The sequence below is a fragment of the Mandrillus leucophaeus genome, unplaced genomic scaffold (assembly GCF_000951045.1).
Source record: "Mandrillus leucophaeus isolate KB7577 unplaced genomic scaffold, Mleu.le_1.0 Scaffold1647, whole genome shotgun sequence".
Taxonomy (NCBI): domain Eukaryota; kingdom Metazoa; phylum Chordata; class Mammalia; order Primates; family Cercopithecidae; genus Mandrillus; species Mandrillus leucophaeus.
Genome location: NW_012101640.1, coordinates 326,129 through 348,628, shown reverse-complemented (window position 1 = coordinate 348,628; position 22,500 = coordinate 326,129). Strand labels below are relative to the sequence as shown.

General features: G+C 41.3%; 1 protein-coding gene across 2 annotated transcripts in view; it reads right to left on the bottom strand.

Moving 5' to 3' along the window:
* The window catches only part of LOC105536883 (LIM domain-binding protein 2-like), a 163,576-nt gene that overhangs the window by 16,683 nt on the left and 124,393 nt on the right, over positions 1 to 22,500 (bottom strand). The window contains exon 2 of one of the 2 annotated variants that reach the window (XM_011976369.1): positions 1,134 to 1,236. In XM_011976369.1, the coding sequence (XP_011831759.1) occupies positions 1,134 to 1,236 (103 nt within the window). Of the gene's footprint in view, positions 1 to 938; positions 1,237 to 22,500 lie in introns of those variants that run through there. The other variant, XM_011976367.1, reaches the window with a different exon arrangement.

Here is a 22,500-nt window from a genome sequence, read left to right as displayed (position 1 = left end):
AGAAAGTCCACTCCAGGCTGCTCCTCCCCTATTTAACACTATTGCAAAATCACCATGTGCATATATTAGCATAATTAATCAGTTAATTATGCAACTGATGCTACTAGTATAGCTGTTAATAGTATGCAAATGGCACCAAGTTGCCTAAAGCCTCCCCGAGTTTTTTTTTAATTGTTGTTCCATAGTGGCTTTGAAATAGATTAGCAACAATCAGAGCTTTCAATCACATGTATCAAGAACCCTATTACCTGTCAATTTTTCAAATGTTCTGGATTGACTCATTCATACCATGACTGGTTCATCATACCACGTCTGGTTCCCTCATCGTTTCAGTGTTTGTGACAGTGGCGATGTTTTTCCTCTGATGGATCCTTTCCTACGTGCAACACTGATTTCTGAAAACGCATCTCTCTCTGATCTAACTGGACATTAATTGCTTTTGTGCTGATGCATCTATGCCTCCTGGTCTCATAGCACAAGTAGCAAATCTGATCTCTGACAAGTTGGCTGAACCTAATCAGGACAGATCAGCTGTTACCCAAGGTGCCACAGGCTGTAATTTGAGGATCTTTACAGAGTTATCACTAGCCTGAAAGACAAGGAACTATAATTCTGTCAGCACTAATCCCAAACTGTATGTTCAAAGCAACTGTGGCCTCCCCGCACCCCAAAAAAAGATAGCACTTGTCAAATAAATACCTGAGATAATTGATAAGAGGGAATTAGAAGGATGTGGCTGATACAGTGACAGTGGGAATTTTTTTTTTAAGAACCTTCAGAAGCAGAACATTGGATGTCAAGTGTGAACCGTCAAGGATAAAAGAGGGTGGCAGAGAAGAGATGCATGGAAATTTTCCATCATTCCGCTCCCACTCGTCACTGGGTGACTTGGTTCACATTTGCCTTGCTCTCTAAACAGGCAAATACCCAGACATTCTAAGCCTCGAAGGAAATCTCTCAGAGCCAACTCGGGCTGCCACCCAGTGACAATGACTTGATAGGCAGCAAGAACATCGTCAGGAGTGGAGGTATTATTGTCAGGCTGTCAGCTCTGTGCTATTCTCTGAAGACCCCTGTGGTTTTCTTACAGGCACAAAAAGAGGAAATATTAGAAAAACAAACTTCTTTCTTACTGTATCGCTTTGGTCCATCTTCCAAACAAAATGAAAGGGTTAATGTGGCATCATCTTCAAAAAATTCAGTGGCAAAGGCGTCCCACCAGAGGTTGTCGCTGTCCTGCAAAGAGACAGATCATTTATTTAACATGGGAAAGTGGAAAATATCTCAAAGAGGAAAAGAAAACGGAAGAGAAAAAAAAAATTCAGTTGCTGCTTGCTCGTTACTTCGTGTATATGTGTGGGTGTTCTAGGAAAGGGTAGGTGGGTGGTCACTCTTCAAATTAATTGCCTCAATTGGGAACCAAGTTTCAATTCAATAAGTGAGCTCAAACCTACCGAATAAAAATTAATTCTCCAGTATATATTTGGGGAGATTTAATAAATGTGCCACAAAACACAATGTGATGTTTTTTGACAAAAGGGTTTGCATTTAATGTAAAATACGCGTGACTTTTTTTTTCTCTTTCTCTCTCTCTGCTCTTTTAAGAGTTCATTTTTATAAATAGAAACCACAATATTACAACCAGGTCAAACATCATTTTCAACCATAATTTAATCAAAAGAGATGTTCCCAGCTCTATTGTTTGCAAATATCCCTATAAAAGATAGAGGTACGGATACATGGATGGATAGCTTGATAGAGAAGTTCACGCACAAGAGATTCTCACATATATATGGACTGTTCTTGATTGTTTTAAGAGGATAGGCAACCACTAGCTTGTTGTTAAAGAGTATTAAAAATAGAGCAGTTCAGCAGAATGCAGGCCATCCATATGAATTCTGTTTGTTTGTCTTGGGTTGAATGTTTCTCCTGCTCATGCAGAAAACACTTTGGAAGTGGCCCAGTTTAAGGCAGTTAGAATCGTTGTTAATCTCCAAGGAGAGAAGACGGCCCCCTCTCACAGTGATTTAAGAAGGTTATACACAGTGTCATATTTACAGGAGGAATCACATCCCAGCCTAATTCTCGGCATAGGACTTGATTTATCCCAAAATTCTTAAGCACCATGTTTTTTCTAGAGAATTGTTAGTTGAAGACAAGATGCATCCCAGCTGCCTGTCAGATGGAAGAGGGGACAGAAAGGGAATTGCCACTCCCCATGTAATAGTCCCACTGCCGGGTCCTGGCAGAGATACCACAAGCCTCTCTTCTTCCCATTAAGTTGTTCTGCTTATGACAACATTAAGTTGTTGTCACTGGCAGGCCTCAGGAATGAACCCTCAGTCCCAGCAAGAATAATTAAGGAGCAACAGAAGATTGATGCCGTCCTCTCCTTCAGAAAAGAAGCAGCTCAGACAAATGGATTTTTGTGTCTCTCTTTGGCTTCCTTCCAATCACCATAGCAAAAGCCAATCCTTTCCTCAGTAACACAGGGTAGATAGGAAACCACCGAAGAGTAATGCATGGATCCACGTACAAACTGGTCTGCTTTGTCTCCTTTCAGAAACAAATATGTATTGGGCACTTAACTATGTGTAGGCCTTCAGAATGCACAGCTGAATAAGAGACTGGTCCCTACCCTCAAAGGGCTTAAAACCCACTAGCAGAAGACAATCACATGAGCAACTAAACAGGCAGCTTCGCTCCACATCTGAGACCATGGCACACGTCCTCAACGCTCTGGAAGCTTGCGGAGCTTTTAGAAAACTCAGTGGGCCTGGAAGTGGAGGAATCTGCCAGGGAAAGAAACCCTATTCAGAAGACTGGATACATTTGTTTATTTGACTTTAAATCACTACACAGATGGAAAAAGAGTCACAGTTAACATTTATTGAGTGTTTACCACATGCCAAGCACTAGTCTAACGACTTTATGTGTATTTTCCTACTTAATCCACACTACGAATCCATTTCTTCTGTGTGTGTGGTTTTTTTCTCTTCAATACAAATATAAGCTTCTTGTACACAGGGGCTTTGTTTTGCTTGCTACTTTATCTCCCAACCCCCAGAACAGTGTCTAGCCCAGGATATTACTCATAAAAGCAGCTCAGTGAATGAATGAAGCTGCTTTGCAACTCTACTTTGCAACTGCAGAAACCAAAGCTTAGGCAGTAAATGTCACCTGCTCCAGTTCACTCCGCGAATAAATGTCAGAGATGGAATTTAAACTCAGACCACTGGACACCGCCGACCTACCCATCCTCTGCTCTGTACAGCAACCTGCTACACTTCCCTGACAGTCTTTGAGAGGCAGGGGTTAGAGTTCAGCAAGAGGGGAGAAAGAGTTGAAAGGGAATATTTAGTCTCAGGTTGGTTTCTTCTTTGAGCTCCTTGCCTTGTTGTGCAGACCTGTAGCCAGGACTCACGCTCAGGAGACTGCCTGGAGCTTCACAGTAAAGCAGTTGGTAATACATCATGGCGGAATTCAGTCCTGCAGGCAACACTGCCTCTTCCCAGCTATTGAACCTAGCAACTTATTCTACCTTCCCCAGCCTGTCTACTTATTTAGAAGCTGACAATAACAATAACAACAACAATAGTAACTATCTGGCAGCACAGATCTGAGGATTAAATAAATAAGTATGTATAAAGTGCTCCCCAAAGGGAGCGAAGATGAATAAAATCTTCAAGAGATAAAATCTGCAGGAGAGCACCCCAAAGACAGTGAAGATCAATAAAATGCCCTTTCCCTGCCTCTGCCTACCATCTTTAATATTATATCTAGGGCAGGAGGCATTCCACTTTATAAAGAACTGCATTGAAAATGAACTTTATGGCCAGACATGGTGGCTCGCGCCTGTAATCCCAGCACTTTGGGAGGCCTAGGCGGGTGGATCACCTGAGGGTCAGGAGTTTGAGACCAGCCTGACCAACATGGTGAAACCCCCATCTCTGCTAAAAATACAAAAATTATCTGGCCGGGCGTGGTTTTGGGCGCCTGTAATCCCAGTTACACGGGAGACTGAGGCAAGAGAATAACTTGAACCCGGGAGGCAGAGGTAGCAGTGAGCCGAGATCACCCCACTGCACTCCCATCTGGGTGACAGAGTGAGACTTGGTCTCAAAAAAAAAAATGAACTTTTTAAAATAGTCTGTTTATAAATCAGCACTTTTCCCTATCACTTCAACCATTAGCAACCCATTTCCCTGGCAACAGCATCTGTCCACAACACAGTTAAAAATCTGAATGAAAATGTATTACTTCTTGTTTGCTTTGCTCATTATTCAGAGGCCCAATGACTGGATCCCCTCTGTATTAATTCATTCTTACACTGCTATGAAGATATACCCAAGACTGGGTAATTTATAAAGGAAAGAGGCTAAATTGCCTCACAGTTCAGCATGGCTGGGGAGGCCTCGGGAAATTTACAATCATGGTGGAAGGGGAGGAGAAGAATGAGTGCCCAGTGAAGGGGGAAGCCCCTTATAAAACCATCAGATCTCATGAGAGCTAACTCACTATCACGAGAACAAGATAAGGGAAACCATCCCTGTGATTCAGTTATCTCCACCTTGTCTCTCCCATGACACATGGGGATTATGGGGACTATAACTCAAGATGAGATTTGGGTGGGGACACAGCCAAAACATATCACCCTCTATTTTCTGATAATCTAACTCTTGGTCTCTGACACTGCTGCTGGAAAATGAACCAGTGAAAGGCAAAAGTCAAGAGAAATGCTGGCTGATCTGAGGTCACTGGGAGAAAAGAAAGTACTCAAGTTACAATGAGGTTCGAGGAACGTCTATGAGCAGTGTTACAGGTTCCAAAGGGCCTAGATAGGTACATGAGTTTTGGCAGAAGTTGAAAGAGACATAGTAATCCAAGAATGAGAAATGTCATACGATTCAAACTAGTTTCAGTGGAACACGGGATAAGGCAACTTCTCAGGAAATTTCAGAAGAGGTTTGCTGGGAGAATGGGCACATTAGGTAACCACACACACACACAAAATAATTGGTTTCGGTCACAAATCTTGAAAGAACATCCTTGAAATAAAAATGTAACATTTAAATTCACAGGGCCAGGCATATAATAGGTAGATAAAATAATATTTTTGTTTGGCTGATAGAACACATTAATAGATAGATGGATGGATGAAATTTCTTATTGTGGCATCACAAACTCAGCTCAGGAAAGTCACTCTACAAAGTTGTCCAGAGATCTTGATTGTGGACCCTACTTTGTCTGTTGGTCAATAATTTTAAACTGGCATAAAAATGACGTTCTGTGTATTTAAACTGTAATTTTCAATCTCCCCCCACGTGCAAACACATGCACGCACACACACACGCACACACACACAGCTTTTGAATTAGTCTTTAGTTATGACAGAACAAATATTTATTTAGGAAAGGAATAAAAGGAGTAGAGATTTAAGACAAAAATTACTAAGTGTTGGGGATAGGCCATTCTTGTGTTGGCTGTATATGAAGGAAACTTATTACGGAAAGAGCACATCGTTGGGGGCCCTGGGTTAACGTTAGTATCGTAATCCAGAATTTTCTAAGTACTGTAGATGTATTGAACCATTTTATATTCATAACTACCCTAATTGCTACCAAAGGACAGAGCAGGCAGCCTTATAGAGAACTTATGTCCTTAACTTCTATGGTATGCTGACTTACACAGGTGAATTCTGCCTCTTAATAGCTGGATGACCTCAGTCAACTCACCTAATTTCTTTGCATCTGTTTGCTTGTTGGGTAAGTGAGAACAATAATCTCAGTGGGCTGTGAGGACTTAAGAGAAAGTGCCCGGCATATAGTAGTTGTTCAATATGTGTCAACTATTATCATTCATCGTTATCTCATTTAACCCTTAAGAGATTCATAGAGAATCTAAAATTCAAAAAGGCAAGCTACTCAATAAAGGTCAGAAAGCAAGAAAGTGATGAAGCTAAAGTTCACGTAACAAGTCTGCCTAACTCCAATACACGCTTTTTTGTAAATAATTCTACTTAAAAAGTTATTTCCCACTTTAGGTTGAAGACCAAAAATGGTTTACAAGAGTTAAAGAGGTCAGCATTGACTAGAGGAAATTTCCTCCTCCAACCTTTCAGAGTTCATACCCTTTTTCCCACCTTCACATGGTGTTCCTAATAATAAATCTCCCTTTGGAACACTTCTTGCTTCCATTCTGTTTTCTGGTATAGTTCCTGAGATCAGTTAGGCAATTTTGTAGAAGTAATGTGCATAATAAAGAGATTAGGAGTTTAGGGAGCAGCTAAAATACAGCTAAGACCTCTGCTGAGTCAAATGGAAGTCTCTGGCAGAAGATCTAACAACTCTACTGGTAGAAGCTCAGTTCTTGGTAACACAGCTACCTCATGAGTTGTGAACAGTTACTCCAAAAAAAAAAAAAAAAAATCATTCCCTCCATTTTCCAAGATTTAATTGTCAGTCATCTTGGCCACATGTGAGGAAGAGAAAGAGACCATGGTCATTTGAAAGAAAAGGTACTAGTTAAAATTCTGCAGTTTTATGTACAGGCTAGCAGTTCCACCTGCTGACCAGAAACTTAGAGCCAAAATCATTGGAGAAATGCAAGAACCACAAAAATGGCCCATTCTCCTTTTGGACCTGGCAATGTGGCCATGTTCAGCAAGACAGCCAGTACGAGACTGCGTGAGTTAAGTTATCAAGGCTGTTTTGATGAAGGATCCCATAGAGCAGCTCACTAAATCTGGTTTCCGTTGAAGTTTAGAGGCAAAGCAGGGTGCAGCTGATCACTCTTACTCCACACACATAATCATCACAAGTCAAACTAACTTGGAGATTAACCAGGAAGTACATTGAGACTGACCAGTCTCATCTTTGCCCAAAAAATAAAGATCAACCTTTTGGGACTTCCAAGTAAAGGGTATAGAACATGCTTTTAAAACACAACCACAAGTCTGACATCTTGATCCCAGGTGTACTGGGTGGCACGCACATCTGGGACTGGCAGATATAAGAGATACAACATTTGGTGCGTCTAAGCTAAAAGACAGTCTATCCAGAGAAAAAACATTCTTACCACACCAGAAAGGAGCCAGTGTATGCAGGAGCCCTGGAGTTGGCCTCCCAGCAATGTGTGGGAGCCAAGGGACCTCCAGCAGTTCACCTGTCAGGGTCAAGGGCTCCTTGTCAACTTTTTGTGCCTCCCTGCCTTTGCATATGTCATTCTTTTGACCTGCAATGATGCAGTTTGTGGACCCCTCTTTCACTGTCTTCTGTACTAGGAAATCTTGACAACTATACTCCCAATAGAGTGTATATGAAATTATCATGGAATCATCACCTTGTAACACACATTTTCCTAAACTTCTGACAGCTCCAGCAGACTACATTACTTAAGGATAAAGAATGGGCATTATGTATCTATCCATCCTCAGCAGGATTCTCCTATAAATTAGTACCCAATAATGGAGTAGAAAAAATGCACTAAACAGATGATAAGGCCCTACCCACACAGTGTGTAAGATACTTTCTCTAAAATTATAGGAATCTTAAAATCTAACCTCAGTAGCTAGGGGCCAAGACAGCATTCGAGAGAAGTCTTCTCTATGTCACATCACTGTTATCTCATCTCACAACAACGGAATGCCCCAGACACGCATGTCAGAAGTTCACATGGAGGAAGAAATTTAAAATATTATCTCATACCTACACTGCCATGCTTTTGAGCCACCTTTGGAGTATTATATGTCTCAGTGAAATGTTGGTTAAGGTTGCTTGTAGTACATGAATGCACTTGACTGGCTGTCATTAAACAAGCCAGATTTTACTTTATTAATTTAAAAAATTGAGAACAAAAGAGGATATGATGAAGACTCATGGGCCCATTACCCAGAATTAACAATTATTGCAATATTATTGCATTTTCCTTTTCTAAAGTAATTAAATGTTACAAATAAAAATAAATGTTCTGCCACCATAACCTACTCTGTTTTTCTCTCTCCTCCCCTAGACCCCCATACACAACTGTCTTATGAAAACCACATGGATCTTCATAGCCCATCTTTTATATTTACATACATGCATGATTCCATTCATATACAGTCCTATTTTGTTTTTAATATTTGTTTTACATGATAAGATACATTATGTTTTCTTCCGTAACTGTGATTTGTTTACTTTTAACATTGTGTTTGAAGACCTATCCAATTTATATATGTATATATATACACACATATATATACACATACGTATATATACACACACATATATATACACATACGTATATATATACACACATATATATACACATATGTATATATATACACACATATATATACACATATGTATATATATATACACATATATATACACATATGTATATATATGCGCGTGTGTGTGTGTGTGTGTGTGTGTATATATATATATTTTTGAGACAGAGTCTTGCTCTGTCGCCCAGGCTGGAGTGCAGTGGCGCAATCTTGGCTCACTGCAACCTCCACCTCCCACATTCAAGTGATTCTCCTGCCTCAGCCACCCGAGTAGCTGGGATTACAGGTGCCCACCACCACGCCCAGCTAATTTTTGTATTTTTAGTAGAGCCGAGGTTTCTCCATGTTGGTCAGGCTGATCCTGAACTCCTGACTTCAGGTGATCCACCCGCCTCGGCCTCCCAAAGTGCTGGGATTACAGGCATGAGCGTGCTCAGCCCCAATTTATATATTGGGTCTCTCTTTCGTTATATAAACTACATACTAACGCACTGAATAAATATACAGTAATACATTTTATTTAAACATTTTGCTACTAATAATCTCCAGATAGTTCCTATTTTTTTGGTCATCACAACAATGCTGCCATAAACGTCTCTGTAGTTTCCCTTTGTGTTTATATGTAAGAATTTCTCTCAGGCATACGCCTAAAGTGGCTGTGCCTAGACATAAGGTTTGTATCTGTCTATATTTTGGTCCTTTCATTAGGAGGTCCCTGTACTTTCATATGAAAAGCATCTGGTCTGATTGATGCATGGGTAGAGATTCAAAGAGTACTGTTAAGCAATTATATTTCCAAGTGGGATCTAGTAGCAGGAGCAGCTTAATGACAAAACAGAGACTAGCTCTGCTGGGAGAAGGGTGAACATCTAGAAGTCCAAAAAAGATGCAAAAATGGAGTAACACTACTAATAATACTACCAGTTTGCCAATCATTCTCTTAAAAGAGGAGGGTATGTTAAGGGCTTCATTAACCAAAAGGAGGATTATTTCTTGACACAGGCATAGGAAAGCAAGCAAGCATAGGTTTTCCATGCCACTCCACAACGACCCATGGATCAGGAGCACTGAATACCAAATGCCTGAACTCAACTCCTGTGTGGACTGAGCTCTGTGCACCCTGCCACAAAGTTTCTGATCTAGGACACGTGTTTTCCCAACAGACAGGTACTTCCAATTCTTGCTGTTGTTTAGTATCTGAACTGTGTGTGGCGAGTGTTCAGTGAATATTAATAAGTAAAAAGTGAGTTCTTTTCCCCAAAGCTAGAAAGTAACAATAGCATACAGCAGCCTCCAGGTAAATAAAGATGAAATTAACTCAGCCTGAACACAGACAGGGCAAGTGGAGTTGACAATTCTTCTATATTTTACTTAGGAAAAAATACCATCAAAGCTTCTTTATTCTAAACAATCCCCTGTATGCATTTGTGCTATTACAATCCTTAGTCCTTTTGTCCCATCTCACAGGTGAACCCAAATTTCACCAGCAGCCTAATCATATATCAGGGTGAAACACACAGTCATGTCAAATAGCAGAAGAGAGTCTTAATTACGCTTAAAAATCTACAGAAGCATTTTGCTTCCATCCTGGATTCTCTCCTGTTCCCAACCCTATCCCTCCTTCACCAAAAACAGGATCCCAGTGCCAGGGCTGCCCCTCGGCATCTTTAACTTAAGCACTGACAGGTTACGTGGGATTTTTGCCAGAGTAATTATTTTTCAATTCAACAATAATGAGAAATTACCATGGCAACCACTTGTCACGTGGTACACATACACCCCCTCCAAAGAATGAACCATACCTAAAGCATCTATTCCTGAAAATGTGTTTTTCTTTTTTTTATTAAAATAAACAAGTCAAAGTGGAGAGCGTTCTGAAGGGGTCTGAAAGCTGGGAGATGGGAGGGCATGAACTTTCTTCAGTATCTTGTGGTTCTAGAAAAAAATGAGAATGTCTCATCTTATAACCCTACTCTCTTGTACACACACACTTAAATAACACTATTAATTTGTATCTTGCTATTTTAGTCATTCCTGTTTTACATGCATCAGCTAACCTTTCTCAGAAGATACTGAAGAAAGAATAAATTTGCCTGAAATGACCGAGGCAGAAACACACTTGCTACACTTGCTCTCCCTACATTTTTCTGCCACATCCAGATATTGAGAAAGAAGACAAAAAAAAAAAAATACCCCAAATCCCATGCCTTCTGCCTTTCCGTTACCTAGAGTCCCTCTCACACTGAAGGAAGCTCAGTCCATTTATATTCCAAGACTGTAACTGTGTTTTTGATTCCTTCATCACAAGCCACCCTTTCTCCAAAACCAAGTGTCTATCTCAAACCATGTTTATTTTGAATCAGCCTCACTTAATAATAATAATCAACAGTTACATGGCACTTATCATATGCCAGCTACCATTCTGAACTCATCGTGCACTATAAACTCCATAAAACCTCACCATACCCTACAGTATAAGTAGCATTATTAACCCCATCTTATAGATGAGAAAACTAAGTCACTGAGGAGTTAGATATTGCTTAACATTACACAGCTATCAAGTTGCCAAGAAAGAGTTCAACCCCAAGGACTCTGGCTAGCAAGTTTAGACTCATGACTGTTCCATTATGATGTTCCTTTATTCAAAACAATATTCCCTAAAATATCTGTCTTGTTAGTTGTTTCAACATCCAGTCAATGCCAAGTGCACTGAACGTTTGGGTCTCTCTCTGGAACAGGCAGCCCAAAGCAAGGATTTCCATCACACCTATGGAATTCGCCTTGAAGACACACAAATAAAAGTAATAAGGTAAGACCATTTGCCCTTACCAGCTGGTAACTGCACAGGCATGAAAAGGATGCAGAGAGGGATTTTAAATCTTCCTTTTTCACTTATCTTTATGGGATTTTTTTTTTTTTTTTTTTGAGATGGAACTTCCCTCTTGTTGCCCAGGCTGGAGTGCAGTGGCACAGTCTTGGCTCACTGCAACTTCTGCCTCCTGGATTCAAGCGATTCTCCTGCCTCAGCCTCCCGAGTAGCTGGGATTACAGGTGCCCACCACCATGTGTATTTTTAGTAGAGACGGGGTTTCCCCATGTTGACTAGGCTGGTCTCGAACTCCTAACCTCAGGTGATCCACCTGCCCCGGCCTCCCAAAGTGCTGGGATTACAGGTATGAACCACCACACCCAGCCCTATGGGATTTTGTTTTTTTTAAAAAAACAACTCATGTTCTAGAGACTGAATTTTTTTTTCTCTAATTCTCAACTATGATTTGTTCATTCTTAGCTAAATTGCATTTTATTTAACAGTAAGCATTAGCTATCATTTTAATTGATGAATTATAAAACGACATGTTACCAACATAGCACATTGTGTGTTTTGAGAGAGCATCTCGGCATTTCACTCACAAATCAAGGCCTCCCTTTTAGAAGGTGCTCACTATGGTTCCCTGCCTAGTGCACGTGGATGCTGCCTTGAGAAAGTGGCATATTAAAATGTGCAGAAAGACAAGACTTGGTATCCAGTAGACACAGCTCTTCAGTAGAAGTTACATCAGTGGTTTTCCCCCCAAAGACCTGAGAAATTCATGTATTTGAATCTCCAGCTTTGATACACAAAATCAGTAATTAATTCCGAGTAGTCCAAACAGAAATGTTAGTTGGAATAACTAAAAGCAATGACTAAAATGCCTCAGTGTGTATGTGCTAACAATTGAGCTTTTTTGCTGCCGGACTTATTATAAGGGTGATGAAATAATTTTTTTTTTTTGAAGTTGGGATTCCTGTCAGCTTTTTGAGGACAATATCTGTACCCATGTCTCGTGTGTTTTACGTGCACAGTACCTAACACGTGGCAGGAAGGCAACAAATAATTGCTCCGTTATTTAATTATTTAAATGACTTAATTCGACAAATAAATATTTATTTAACTAAAACCCAGCATATTCTCAAAACCCAGAAGAAAGCCAGTGCTTTTAATTTTATGATGATTGGACACGGCCACTCTCTGATCTATTTACACGTTTGTGAAACAGGGGCTTTGATTCTTTGATGACTGAATCAGCGAAAATGTACAGTTTCAAAATGTAGTATTTTCTGGTCCTCACGAGCTCTCTATCAAGTTGGTAATTTTATTATCCCAATGTCAGTGGGGAAACTGAGGCCCCAAGTGGTTAAGAAATGTACCCAAGGTTACAAATCAAAGAAGTGGCAACATTGGAATTTGCATCCTCTCCGACTCATCGATTTTTGTTTCCATCCACAAAGCTTTACTCGCTGCCTATTCCAATCACTAATCTATACTATTCTAGCAGGAAAGAGGAATGGTCTTTTTTTAATAATTAAATTTCCTATTTTATACTCAAACACAGAGACATGCACTCTCACAATCAAAAATAATATACTGGGAATGCTATGCAAGGCCACTTTGAAAATGACGTGGAAAGGCATTACTCTAGAAGCACAGGTTTTGTTCATGACAGGTCTGTAGCAATGAGCACCACACATCGCATTACATCACACCATCGAGGTGTGAGAGGTCCCGAGATGCAGGATAATGTGATGAGGTAGCAACTCGTATATCTTGAGAAAAGCTCACTGTAAAATCAGGCACAAATTTTCCATTCCAATATAAACACAGCAGACAGGGGAATGTTTCTGGAAAAGCTTGCAAGATTCAAAATCTTGTTTTTGTGACCTACCCTGTTGCATCTGGATAGTTGATCAAATGACAAGAATAATTCTTCAAGTCACCCCTAAACATTGGAGGACTGTGCCAGGACCAAGGCCATAGGAAGCCACTAGATAAGAAAACTCAAGACTTTCTCTCTTCCTACTTGGAAGAAATGAAAAAAAAAAAAATTTTTTATTCACAAAAATAAATATAAAAAACCTAGAATATTCTTGAAACCTAGAAAAAAATAATGTTTTTCTTGGTGATGGTCAATCATTTCTATTCTCTGTTTACAAATCTGTTTACCAGTGTACTTGAATTCTCTCTGTCAGTGACACTCAAGTAGATATTACAGCTCCAAACTTCTCCCTGGGACTTCAGAATTGTGACCCTAACTGCCTCACTCACCTCTCCACTTCTTAACCAAAGAGGCATCTCAGGCTTAACATGGCCAAAGCCAGACATCTCCCCCAACTTCATCCTGTACAAGCCAATCTTCTCATTCTCTTCCATCTCCATAATGTAATTCCAGTTTCTCAGTCACTTAGGCCAGCATTTGAGAACATATTCTTGATTCCTGTCTTACCCTAACTCCACACCTCCAATCTGTCAGCAAATCCCATGAATTTACCATGACACATGAATGGAAATCCACCCATGTTTCTTTCCTTCCACTGCCACCCCTTCTCTGTGCCTCCAGTAACTTCAGCCTGGACAACAGTGACTTTTTCCTAACTCATCTCTCAGCCCCCAATCCTGTTCCCCTGTAACCTGTGCTCTGCAAAGAAGCCTGGAGGATCTTTCAGCAATGCCTGTTAGATTGTGTCCCTCCCAACTAAAACTTTTCTATGACTCATCTTTGCTGTGTAGGGAGCTCACTCTCCTGTGTGGCTGGGACTTTGTCTTCTTCTTTGCCGTTGGTTCACTGTACTCTCAGCACAGCCCACAGATCTAGGTTCTTACTTTGGGGACCTTCCTTTGGGCCCAGGGCTGCACTCCACTCCACCACAGGGTCCTTTGAACCAGCTATGTCCACCACTAATGGATGCCTTTCCTCTCTTTGGTGTGGCTTTCTCTTTCTCTTCATTCAAATCTCAGCATCCTTGTCATCTTTTGGTCATCCAATCTACAGAAGTCTACTTGCTTCACATCAGTTTGTGTTTTTCCTTGATCATTCAATTTTGTTTGTTTGTCTTCTTACATACCAGAAATTGTGTTCATTGGGAATACAAGATCCTATTGCCTGCTTTCCTCTGAAGCCTGGCATATAATAGGTGCTTAAAAATGACTGCCTGAATAAATGAATATAAGAAGTGTGTTAGACAAACTACCAAAAACAAAAGATAAATCTATCAAGGAGACATGTTAATCTCCCTCTTGAACTCCCACAGGGCAGCCATACCAAGGTTCCGAGTTGGCACAGCCCAGCTGATTACAACCACATCACAGAGTACCAGGAACTTTCCAGAATCTTTATTCACTTTAATGTTTTAAATAAATATATGCTGTGAATTAAAAGCATTAAGAAATATTCATGCCCTTCGACTCAGTAATTCTATTTCTGGGAATCCATCCAAAGGACATAATCCAAAAATATGTAAATGCTTTGTACAAAAAATTATTCACCACAGGAGCACTCATAATAGAAAAAAACACACACACAAAAACTAGGAACAATGTGTTTGCCCTACAATAGAGAAATGATTCAAGAAACTATGATATGTCCACCAGAAAGAAAACAGGAATCCTTAAAATATAATGTTCACATACGGTTTAAAATAACACAAGCACATTCTTACATGATAATATAAAGTGAAGAAAATAGGCAGACAAACAGAGCAGTGGGACGGAATGGAGAACCAAGACACAGACAGAAGCCTGTGTGGAAAATGAGTAACTGGTAGATATGGAATTGCCTGGTAGTGAGGTCGAGAAGAATTATTTGATGAGGAGTATAGAGACAATTGGCTTTTCACCTGCAAATAATAAATAAATTAGGTTACAGCTCGCATAACCAAACATAAGTTCCAGAGGAATTAAGCATGTAAATAAAGAAAACCAAAATTTTTGAACTACTAGAAGAAAAGGTAGGAGGATATCTGTCTTTATGGCATCTGAAGAGGGGAAAATGCTGTAAGCCAGCAGTCCCCAACCTTTTTGGCACCAGGGACTAGTTTCGTGGAAGACAGGTTTTTCACAGACACTCTGAGGGACGGTTTCAGGATGATTCAAGTGCATTACCTTCACTGTGCACTTTATTTCTATTATTATTACACTCTAATATATAATTAAATAATTATACAACTCACCATAATGTAGAATCAGTGGGAGCCCTAAGCTTGTTTTCCTGCAATTAGACAGTCCCGTCAGCATATGATGGGAGACAGTGATGGATCATCAGGCATTAGATTCTCATGAGGAGTATACAACCTAGATCCCTTGTGTGCGCAGTTCACAATAGGGTTGTGCTCCTATGAGAATCTAATGCCACCGGTGATCTCACAGGAGGTGCAGCTCAGACAGTAACGTGAGTGATGGGGAGTGGCTGTAAATACAGACGAAGCTTCCTTCACTGACCTGTTGCACCTCCTGCTACACAGCCCAGTTCCTGTTACAACCCGTACTCCCCTCCATTTCTATAGCTGCAATATTTCTTTTTTATATTCCTTTCTCTTTTTAGAGAGACAGGGTCTTACTCCGTCACCCAGGCTAGAGTGCAGTGGTGTGGTCACAGCTCTCTACAGCCTCGAACTCCTGGACGCAAGGGATTCTCCCATCTCAGCCTCAAGAGTAACTAGTCAGGCCAGGCACGGTGGCTCATGCCTGTAATCCCAGCACTTTGGGAGGCCAAGGCGGGTGGATCATGAGGTCAGGAGTTCAAGACCATCCTGGCCAACATGGTGAAAAGCCGTCTCTATTAAAAATACAAAAAAAAAAAAAAATTAGCTGGGCATAGTGGCACATGCCTATAATCCCAGCTACTCATGCAGCTGAGGCAGGAGAATTGCTTGAACTACTCAGGGAGTCGGAGGCTGCAGTGAGCCAAGATCATGCCATTGTACTCCAGCTTGGCAACAGAGTAAGACTCCGTCTCAAAAAAAAAAAGTAGTCAGATGCAAAGCCCTCATTCCACGCATTCTCCACACTTTCTCAACCACCCCTTGTTCATTTCTTTTTTTTTTTTTTTTTTTTGGGGACCACAAAAAAAAATCTATATTTTTATATTGGGGGGAGGGAGTAGAAAAGCAAGCCCCTATACTGGGCCCTATTCAGTGGCAGCTTCTTGTTCCATAGGATTAAGGAAGACTTTGAGGAAATAAAAGTTGTTTGGAAAAATCCAGGTGTAGTTGCTTTGTATGTTGTGATGGGTAGAAGGGATGAAGTGAAGTGTGAAGGCCCCTCATACCCTCCATCTTGCCTCAGACTATGTCCTGGAACCCTGGGGCGGAGAAAGCGCCACTTTCATTCCTGCTTCTTGGGATTGTTGACGGCCACGTAGTGATAGAGAACAACAAGCAAGAAGAGCGACACGCCCAGCATGTTGGCGAAGATGGCGAGCTGCACGTCGGTGATCATCCTGACCAGTCCGGCTTGGCTCCGACGCCGCCAACGAACAAGCCCGAGGTAGGAGCCCCTTGTTCATTTCTTAAAGCTTTCACCCTGTCTTGCCTTGATCCTGAGGCCTCTCACACCTTCCAACCTACAGGAAAGTCTTTATTTTCTAGACTGAGAGATGCAGTTTTTAAAAAATTAATGGGAACCTCATGGTGACTACTCCTGTAATACTATGTTTTTACTTTATTTTACACTATGTCCAGTTCTCATACTTTCATGTCCCAGCAATTAGACTGCGCACTCCATGGGTGGAGACACCATCTTCTTTGGTTTGTTTTCTGTATTCCCGTTGCTTACCTGGCACTTATTGATTGTGTAATTACAAGCCAAACAATGTGCATTATCTAAGTCAAGCTTTTGAATGACATTATCAGAGAGGTGAATTATTATCCTTATTTTACAGATGACGAAAACCAAAGCCCAGAAAGGTTACTTAATTTTCTCAGAGTCACGCAGCTGGTACAGTTTGGAGTCAGTGATCAAAGTCATATAACCTGGCCTTTGAACTGCTCTCTGTGTTTGTGTGTGCATGTGTGTGTGTGAGCGAGAGAAAGGGGACTGCGGGAAAATACCTAGTAATAAAAGGTTATATGCATGCATGCACAAATGCTCATAACTTCATTGTTCATTATAGCCAAGAAATGGAAACACTCCAAATGTCTATCGACTAATGAACAGATAAAATGTCGTGTCTTCAGACAACGGCACACTAGAAGTAATAAAAGAAAGAAAATGCAGATGCATGCTACATATAACATGTACCTCAAAACATTATGGCAATGAGAGAAGTCAGACACAAAAGGCCATATATTGGATGATTTCATTTACACGAAATATCCAGAATCCTGGGTCTTATTACCTGTGTGATCTCAGACAAATTACCGAAGCTCTCTGTCCCTCTGTTTCATTAGTTATAAAATGGACAGCATCGTATCTCACTCTTAAGTGTGAGGATTAAGCTATATAATACACAGAGCAGTGACTGGAACAGAGTAAATACCCAACAAAGGACACTGTTATTAAGTGGCAGAGAAGGTCCCAAAGCCAGAGTTGCTGTGAATATTAAATAATAAATATCCATAATGCACCTTACAAATACAGCCTACACACCTTGCTGCCAAAGGACCTGGGTCTAGACATCAATGGCATTACTCTTTGCTCTTTGTTTCAGAAAAGTGACTCAGTCTCATTTGCCTTCACTGTGAAAAATGGTAACAATAAGGGTAGCTACCTCACAGTGTTATTATGAGAATTAAATTAACTGATACATTAAAGTACTTAGAACAGTGCCTGGAATGCAGTAAGCATCAATAATTATTATCTGTCATTATTATTATAGTTGTCAGTGACATTCAAGATGGGTTTCCCTATTCTCAGGAAATGTATGATCCAATCAGCCGGGTCCTGACACACAGTTGACACAGCACGGACACTCACAGTATCCGTGCCTCTTTGATGGATTAAGAACAGCATGCCCTCCACTGTCTGCCTCCGCCACAAGAATTGAGACTGCAAACTCCTCAAGGGCAGGATCAGTGTTTCATTTTTCCCGTTCCCCTCGTGCCTGGCGTAGCGTCTGGCTGCGAAAGAGCAAGGACCTATGAGAGTGAGTTTTTCAAGCAGCCTGACTGAAGCGAAGCCTCTATTTTGCACACCAACCTCAAATCCACAGTTGCACATTGTTCAGGCTAATTTGCATCTCAGCATCTCAGAAAGCTCTCCATTTAGCTATTCAATTTGCTTCCTTGTCAACTAGAGATCACAACTTGCAAGAGAAAAGAGAGCTTGAGAAAATTGTGGCTTGCCTGCCAGCATCCATATTTAGATCAGCAAAACTTTTCGCTTTCCCCCTTCCATCTCCCTGGGAGTCAGGAAACTGGGTTCTAATTCTAATCCTGATACTTCTTTGACGGGTGACCTTAAGTAAGTCCAAATCAAAAAACCGTCAGTGTTCAAAATGTCCTTAGAGGGTACACTTGGACCTTGGTTTCCCCATCTGTCAAATATAAGGACAATTCTAAGGGTCCTTCCAAAGACATCCTACCAGAACACTCACTTCTTTAGGAATTTGTTGTTTACTGAGAGAAACTGCCCACTTTCCCCACTCTTGCTTTCAGAGAAAACATTTTTGGGGGATCTTAGTGAGGGCTAAAGGGGAGACAACATCACAACCAAAGGATATAAAAGAAGAAATTTCTAAATTCCATCTCTTCCAAAGTCCAAGGAGAGTCTCCATAGGGATGGCAAATGGATTTCAACCCCAAGGGGCCTCTTTGATGGAATGGGGGTAGTTACCTAGGACTCTGAATTCATTCGTGCATTCAGAAATGTGTACTGAGCGCCTGCTTTGTGCAAGACACTGTTCTAGGATTTAGTGATGATGTAGTGAACAAAAAAGACACAAATCCATGTCCTTGTAGACCTTGTATACTAGCGGATGACAAATAATGAAAACGATGAATGAAATGTCATTTATTAGACAGCATTAAGTGTACAGGAGAAAAGCAATAAAGCAGAAAATGGGGATATGAAATACGGGAGTGGGGAAGGAGAAATAAAATGTAGATGGGATAACTGTGGAAGGCCTTGCGGGGAATGTCTCTTTAGGGTGGGGCTTCTCAACCTCAGCATCACACATTTAGAGCTACCCAGGTCTTCACTGCGGGGTGTCCTGTGCCTTCTAGCGTGTTCAGCAGCATCTCTGCCCTCTGCCCACTGGAGGCCAATAGCACCCCTTTCAGTTGTGAGAACCAAAAATGTCTCCAGACATTGCCAGATGTCCTTGGGTCAAGGGGACAAAATTGTCTCAGTTTGAGCACCACTTATTTAGAATAAAATCCTGAAGAACGGGAGTGAGGGAGCCAGACAGGGATTTAGAAGGGTTCTGTGCAGGCACTGGTAGTAGAGGAACAGCCTAGCCCCCTCCCACAGGCAACTGATATCAAATATCCTCTCGATGATGATCAACTTACTCCTGGGATGAATGATGTGAGGGAGGAGGATGCGGTGTTGGGGAGAGAGGATGGGCACCCACGTGGTCTGGGAGGTGAGAAATGGTTTCCTGTTACTGCGACATTTCAACTGAGAGCCGAGGCATAAGAGGATTCGATCAGCCAACATGAGGACACAGCAAGTACAACAGCCCTGAGATTGAAGAACTGTGATGCATTTAAGGGACTGAAAGGAAGACACTCATCTAAGCATTGGAAGCTGGCAGTGGGAGGCTGCAGATGAACCTGGGGTAGCTCCAGGGCTTGAACTCCCATGCAGGACCTGGCAAAGCCAAACAAGATGTGGGTTCTCTTCCTACAAGCAATAGGATCTCATAGAAAGCCTTTAAGCAGGCATGTGTCATGATTAACTTAGAGTTCTAGGTCCCTCCTATGATGAGACCGAGTAATCTCCACTGACTTAATAGCTGTGTAAATTCCTTCTCTCTTCTGGCCTCAGCTTCCCCATCTGTAAAATGGGGACAGCAATCACATCTGCATGGGTTTCTTGTGAAGATCAAATGAGATCATATGTGCAGAGTGCTTAGAACAGGTGCTGTGATACAGAGTATATGATCAGTAACTCTGATAGTCTTGGTTCATAGCACTCTTAAACAAATATTAGCTATCATTTTCTTTTCTTTCTCTTAGAAGCTTACCAATGCCTGACTGGGATTTATTGCTGCTGTAGCTTTCCTTTTCAATCTTGTCCCTGCCCTGCCTTCCTCCCCCATCCCTCTCCACCCCAGGACAGTTCACGTCTCTGCTCCCAGAGCCCTGTGTTTCTACTTCTATGACACTACCTGGTTGCCAGCTCTCGGTATACCTCAACTTTACATTCTCCATCAGTAGTCCTTACTGGACACACATTTTTGATCTGAAAACTGACGGCAAAGAGGCCTTCTCCGTGCATGAATGTTTTAAGATCCAACATTTGCGTGTTAGCTCTCAGGCTTGTCTTGGGAATGTCTCCAAGAACAATCAACTGTTCCCTTTGAGGACTATCAAACCACTCCTCACACAACACATACACACACATACACACACGCATGTACGCACGCAAGACAAATATGCTGCTTCCTCATAAGCTGTATCGTGTCTGCGAAACTTCTCTCTATATAAAACTGTCCGCACAATTCCCAGTCTGGTTCATTTCTACTAGTCAACACCTGCAGAGGCTCCCTGCCAACCCTACCTTGTCCTCACTTTACCTCCCCACTACCACTGCCACCATCTCTCCGCTTATCACAGCCGTCATCAAGAGTGTGTTTGTGAGTTTATGTTTTTATGACTGTCTTTCCCTCAGCCTTCAAGAAGACAACGCCAGTGTTCATTTCTTGTTGTATCCTCATTATTTGGAGCAGAGTTTGATACACAGTAGAAGCCCAATTACCATCTGTTGATAGAAAAATAATATTAGCTCGCCATTTTGAAGTGTTTTCTCCCTCTCAGGCACATGACATGCATTATCCCATAGGGTTTGATCATCACAACTATTTAAGGGTAGATCATGTTATCATTTCCATTTTACAGATTGGGAACTGAGGCTAGAAAAGCTTAGCAACTTGCTCAAGATCACACAGATAAATATATAACAAAGTTAACCTAAGTTTCAACATCCTTGGATGTAAAGTTAAAGATCTGAACTAGCTCTGGTGTAAGGACTCTTCCAGTTTTAATATTAGACCAAGAAAATCTGACTCCCAGGCCAATGTTCTTTCACTCCTATCTCATTGTCTCCCTATAACTTAGAAGAGGACAGTTTTGAGAAAACTGCATTGTTTTCACAAACCTCACTTTATTTCTCTCTTGTGTTCTTTTGTTCTGGGAAACACGGGGGAATGAATGACTTAGCCTGGCCATATAGCTGTAGGGGGGCACTGAGCTGGAGGGGAGCCTCCGCAGAACTTCGCTTTGGGAGCCTGGGATTTGAACTTGTGCCACCACCACTGGCAGGATGCCTCACCACTGCTCAGATGAGCAATGGTTATGCAATTTGCTTTCCCCCACTAAGTGCACCACAGGATGTCTGATCTCCTTGAAATTGCTCTCATTTAAGAATCTGTCTTTTTTGAAGCAAAATGTCATCTAAAACCTTCTATGGCTTTATGGGAAACTAAATGCGCTTTCGAAGCATGCATGGCCTGGGTCTGTCTGCAGATCTTTTTCACTCATATTTGGCATTCACATCGGAATGAGACTGGGTGGTAAGTTAAGTGACTCTGCTGTTAGCCTCACCCGCCACCTTGGCCAATGAGAAGACCTGGAACATACAACTCTGTCTCCTGGGAAGGAATGGGAAGACCCGGGGTGAGTAACCCAGAGAAAATGAAGGGCCATAGGAGACATGGCTGTGTCCTCATATCTTTGAAGTTCATTTTTTAAAAGAGACTAATCTTTAGGGCTCTCAAGTGGTAAACCAGCCCTAATGCTGAGTAGTCAAAGGAAATGGGTGAATAGGGCAAGTTAGTTTTCCCCTTCCCCGTGGTCGGTTCAGTTGACTGAATGCAGTGCTGCTGTCCAAGTGTTCCAGGCATCAGCTGGGCGCCCACCAGAGATGACATGCAAGGTCTCGCCATTCTTAACTTGCTATGATAATTGCAAGTAGAAATACTATTTGAAATTATTTTTGACTTTTTTCATTTTCTTCTCCAAAATGCAAAATCTTCTTTCTTTTCTGTATTTGTTTTTCTGAAACTGTTAAAATGTGAAAATACAGCAACATCTCTATTTGCTCTTACTGGGTTTATTTACTTACTTGTTCACTCATTTAACAACTTTCATCGAGTAGACTGCCCTGTCACACACGCTGGGAATAGAGTTTAGTAAAAACCCTCATGTAGCTCAAAATCTAGAGCAGGTGACAAACAATAGCACACAAGTGAATAAAACCAAGAAAACTATTACTAGTAATAAGTGGTATGAGGAAAATGGACTGAGACTACACAGAG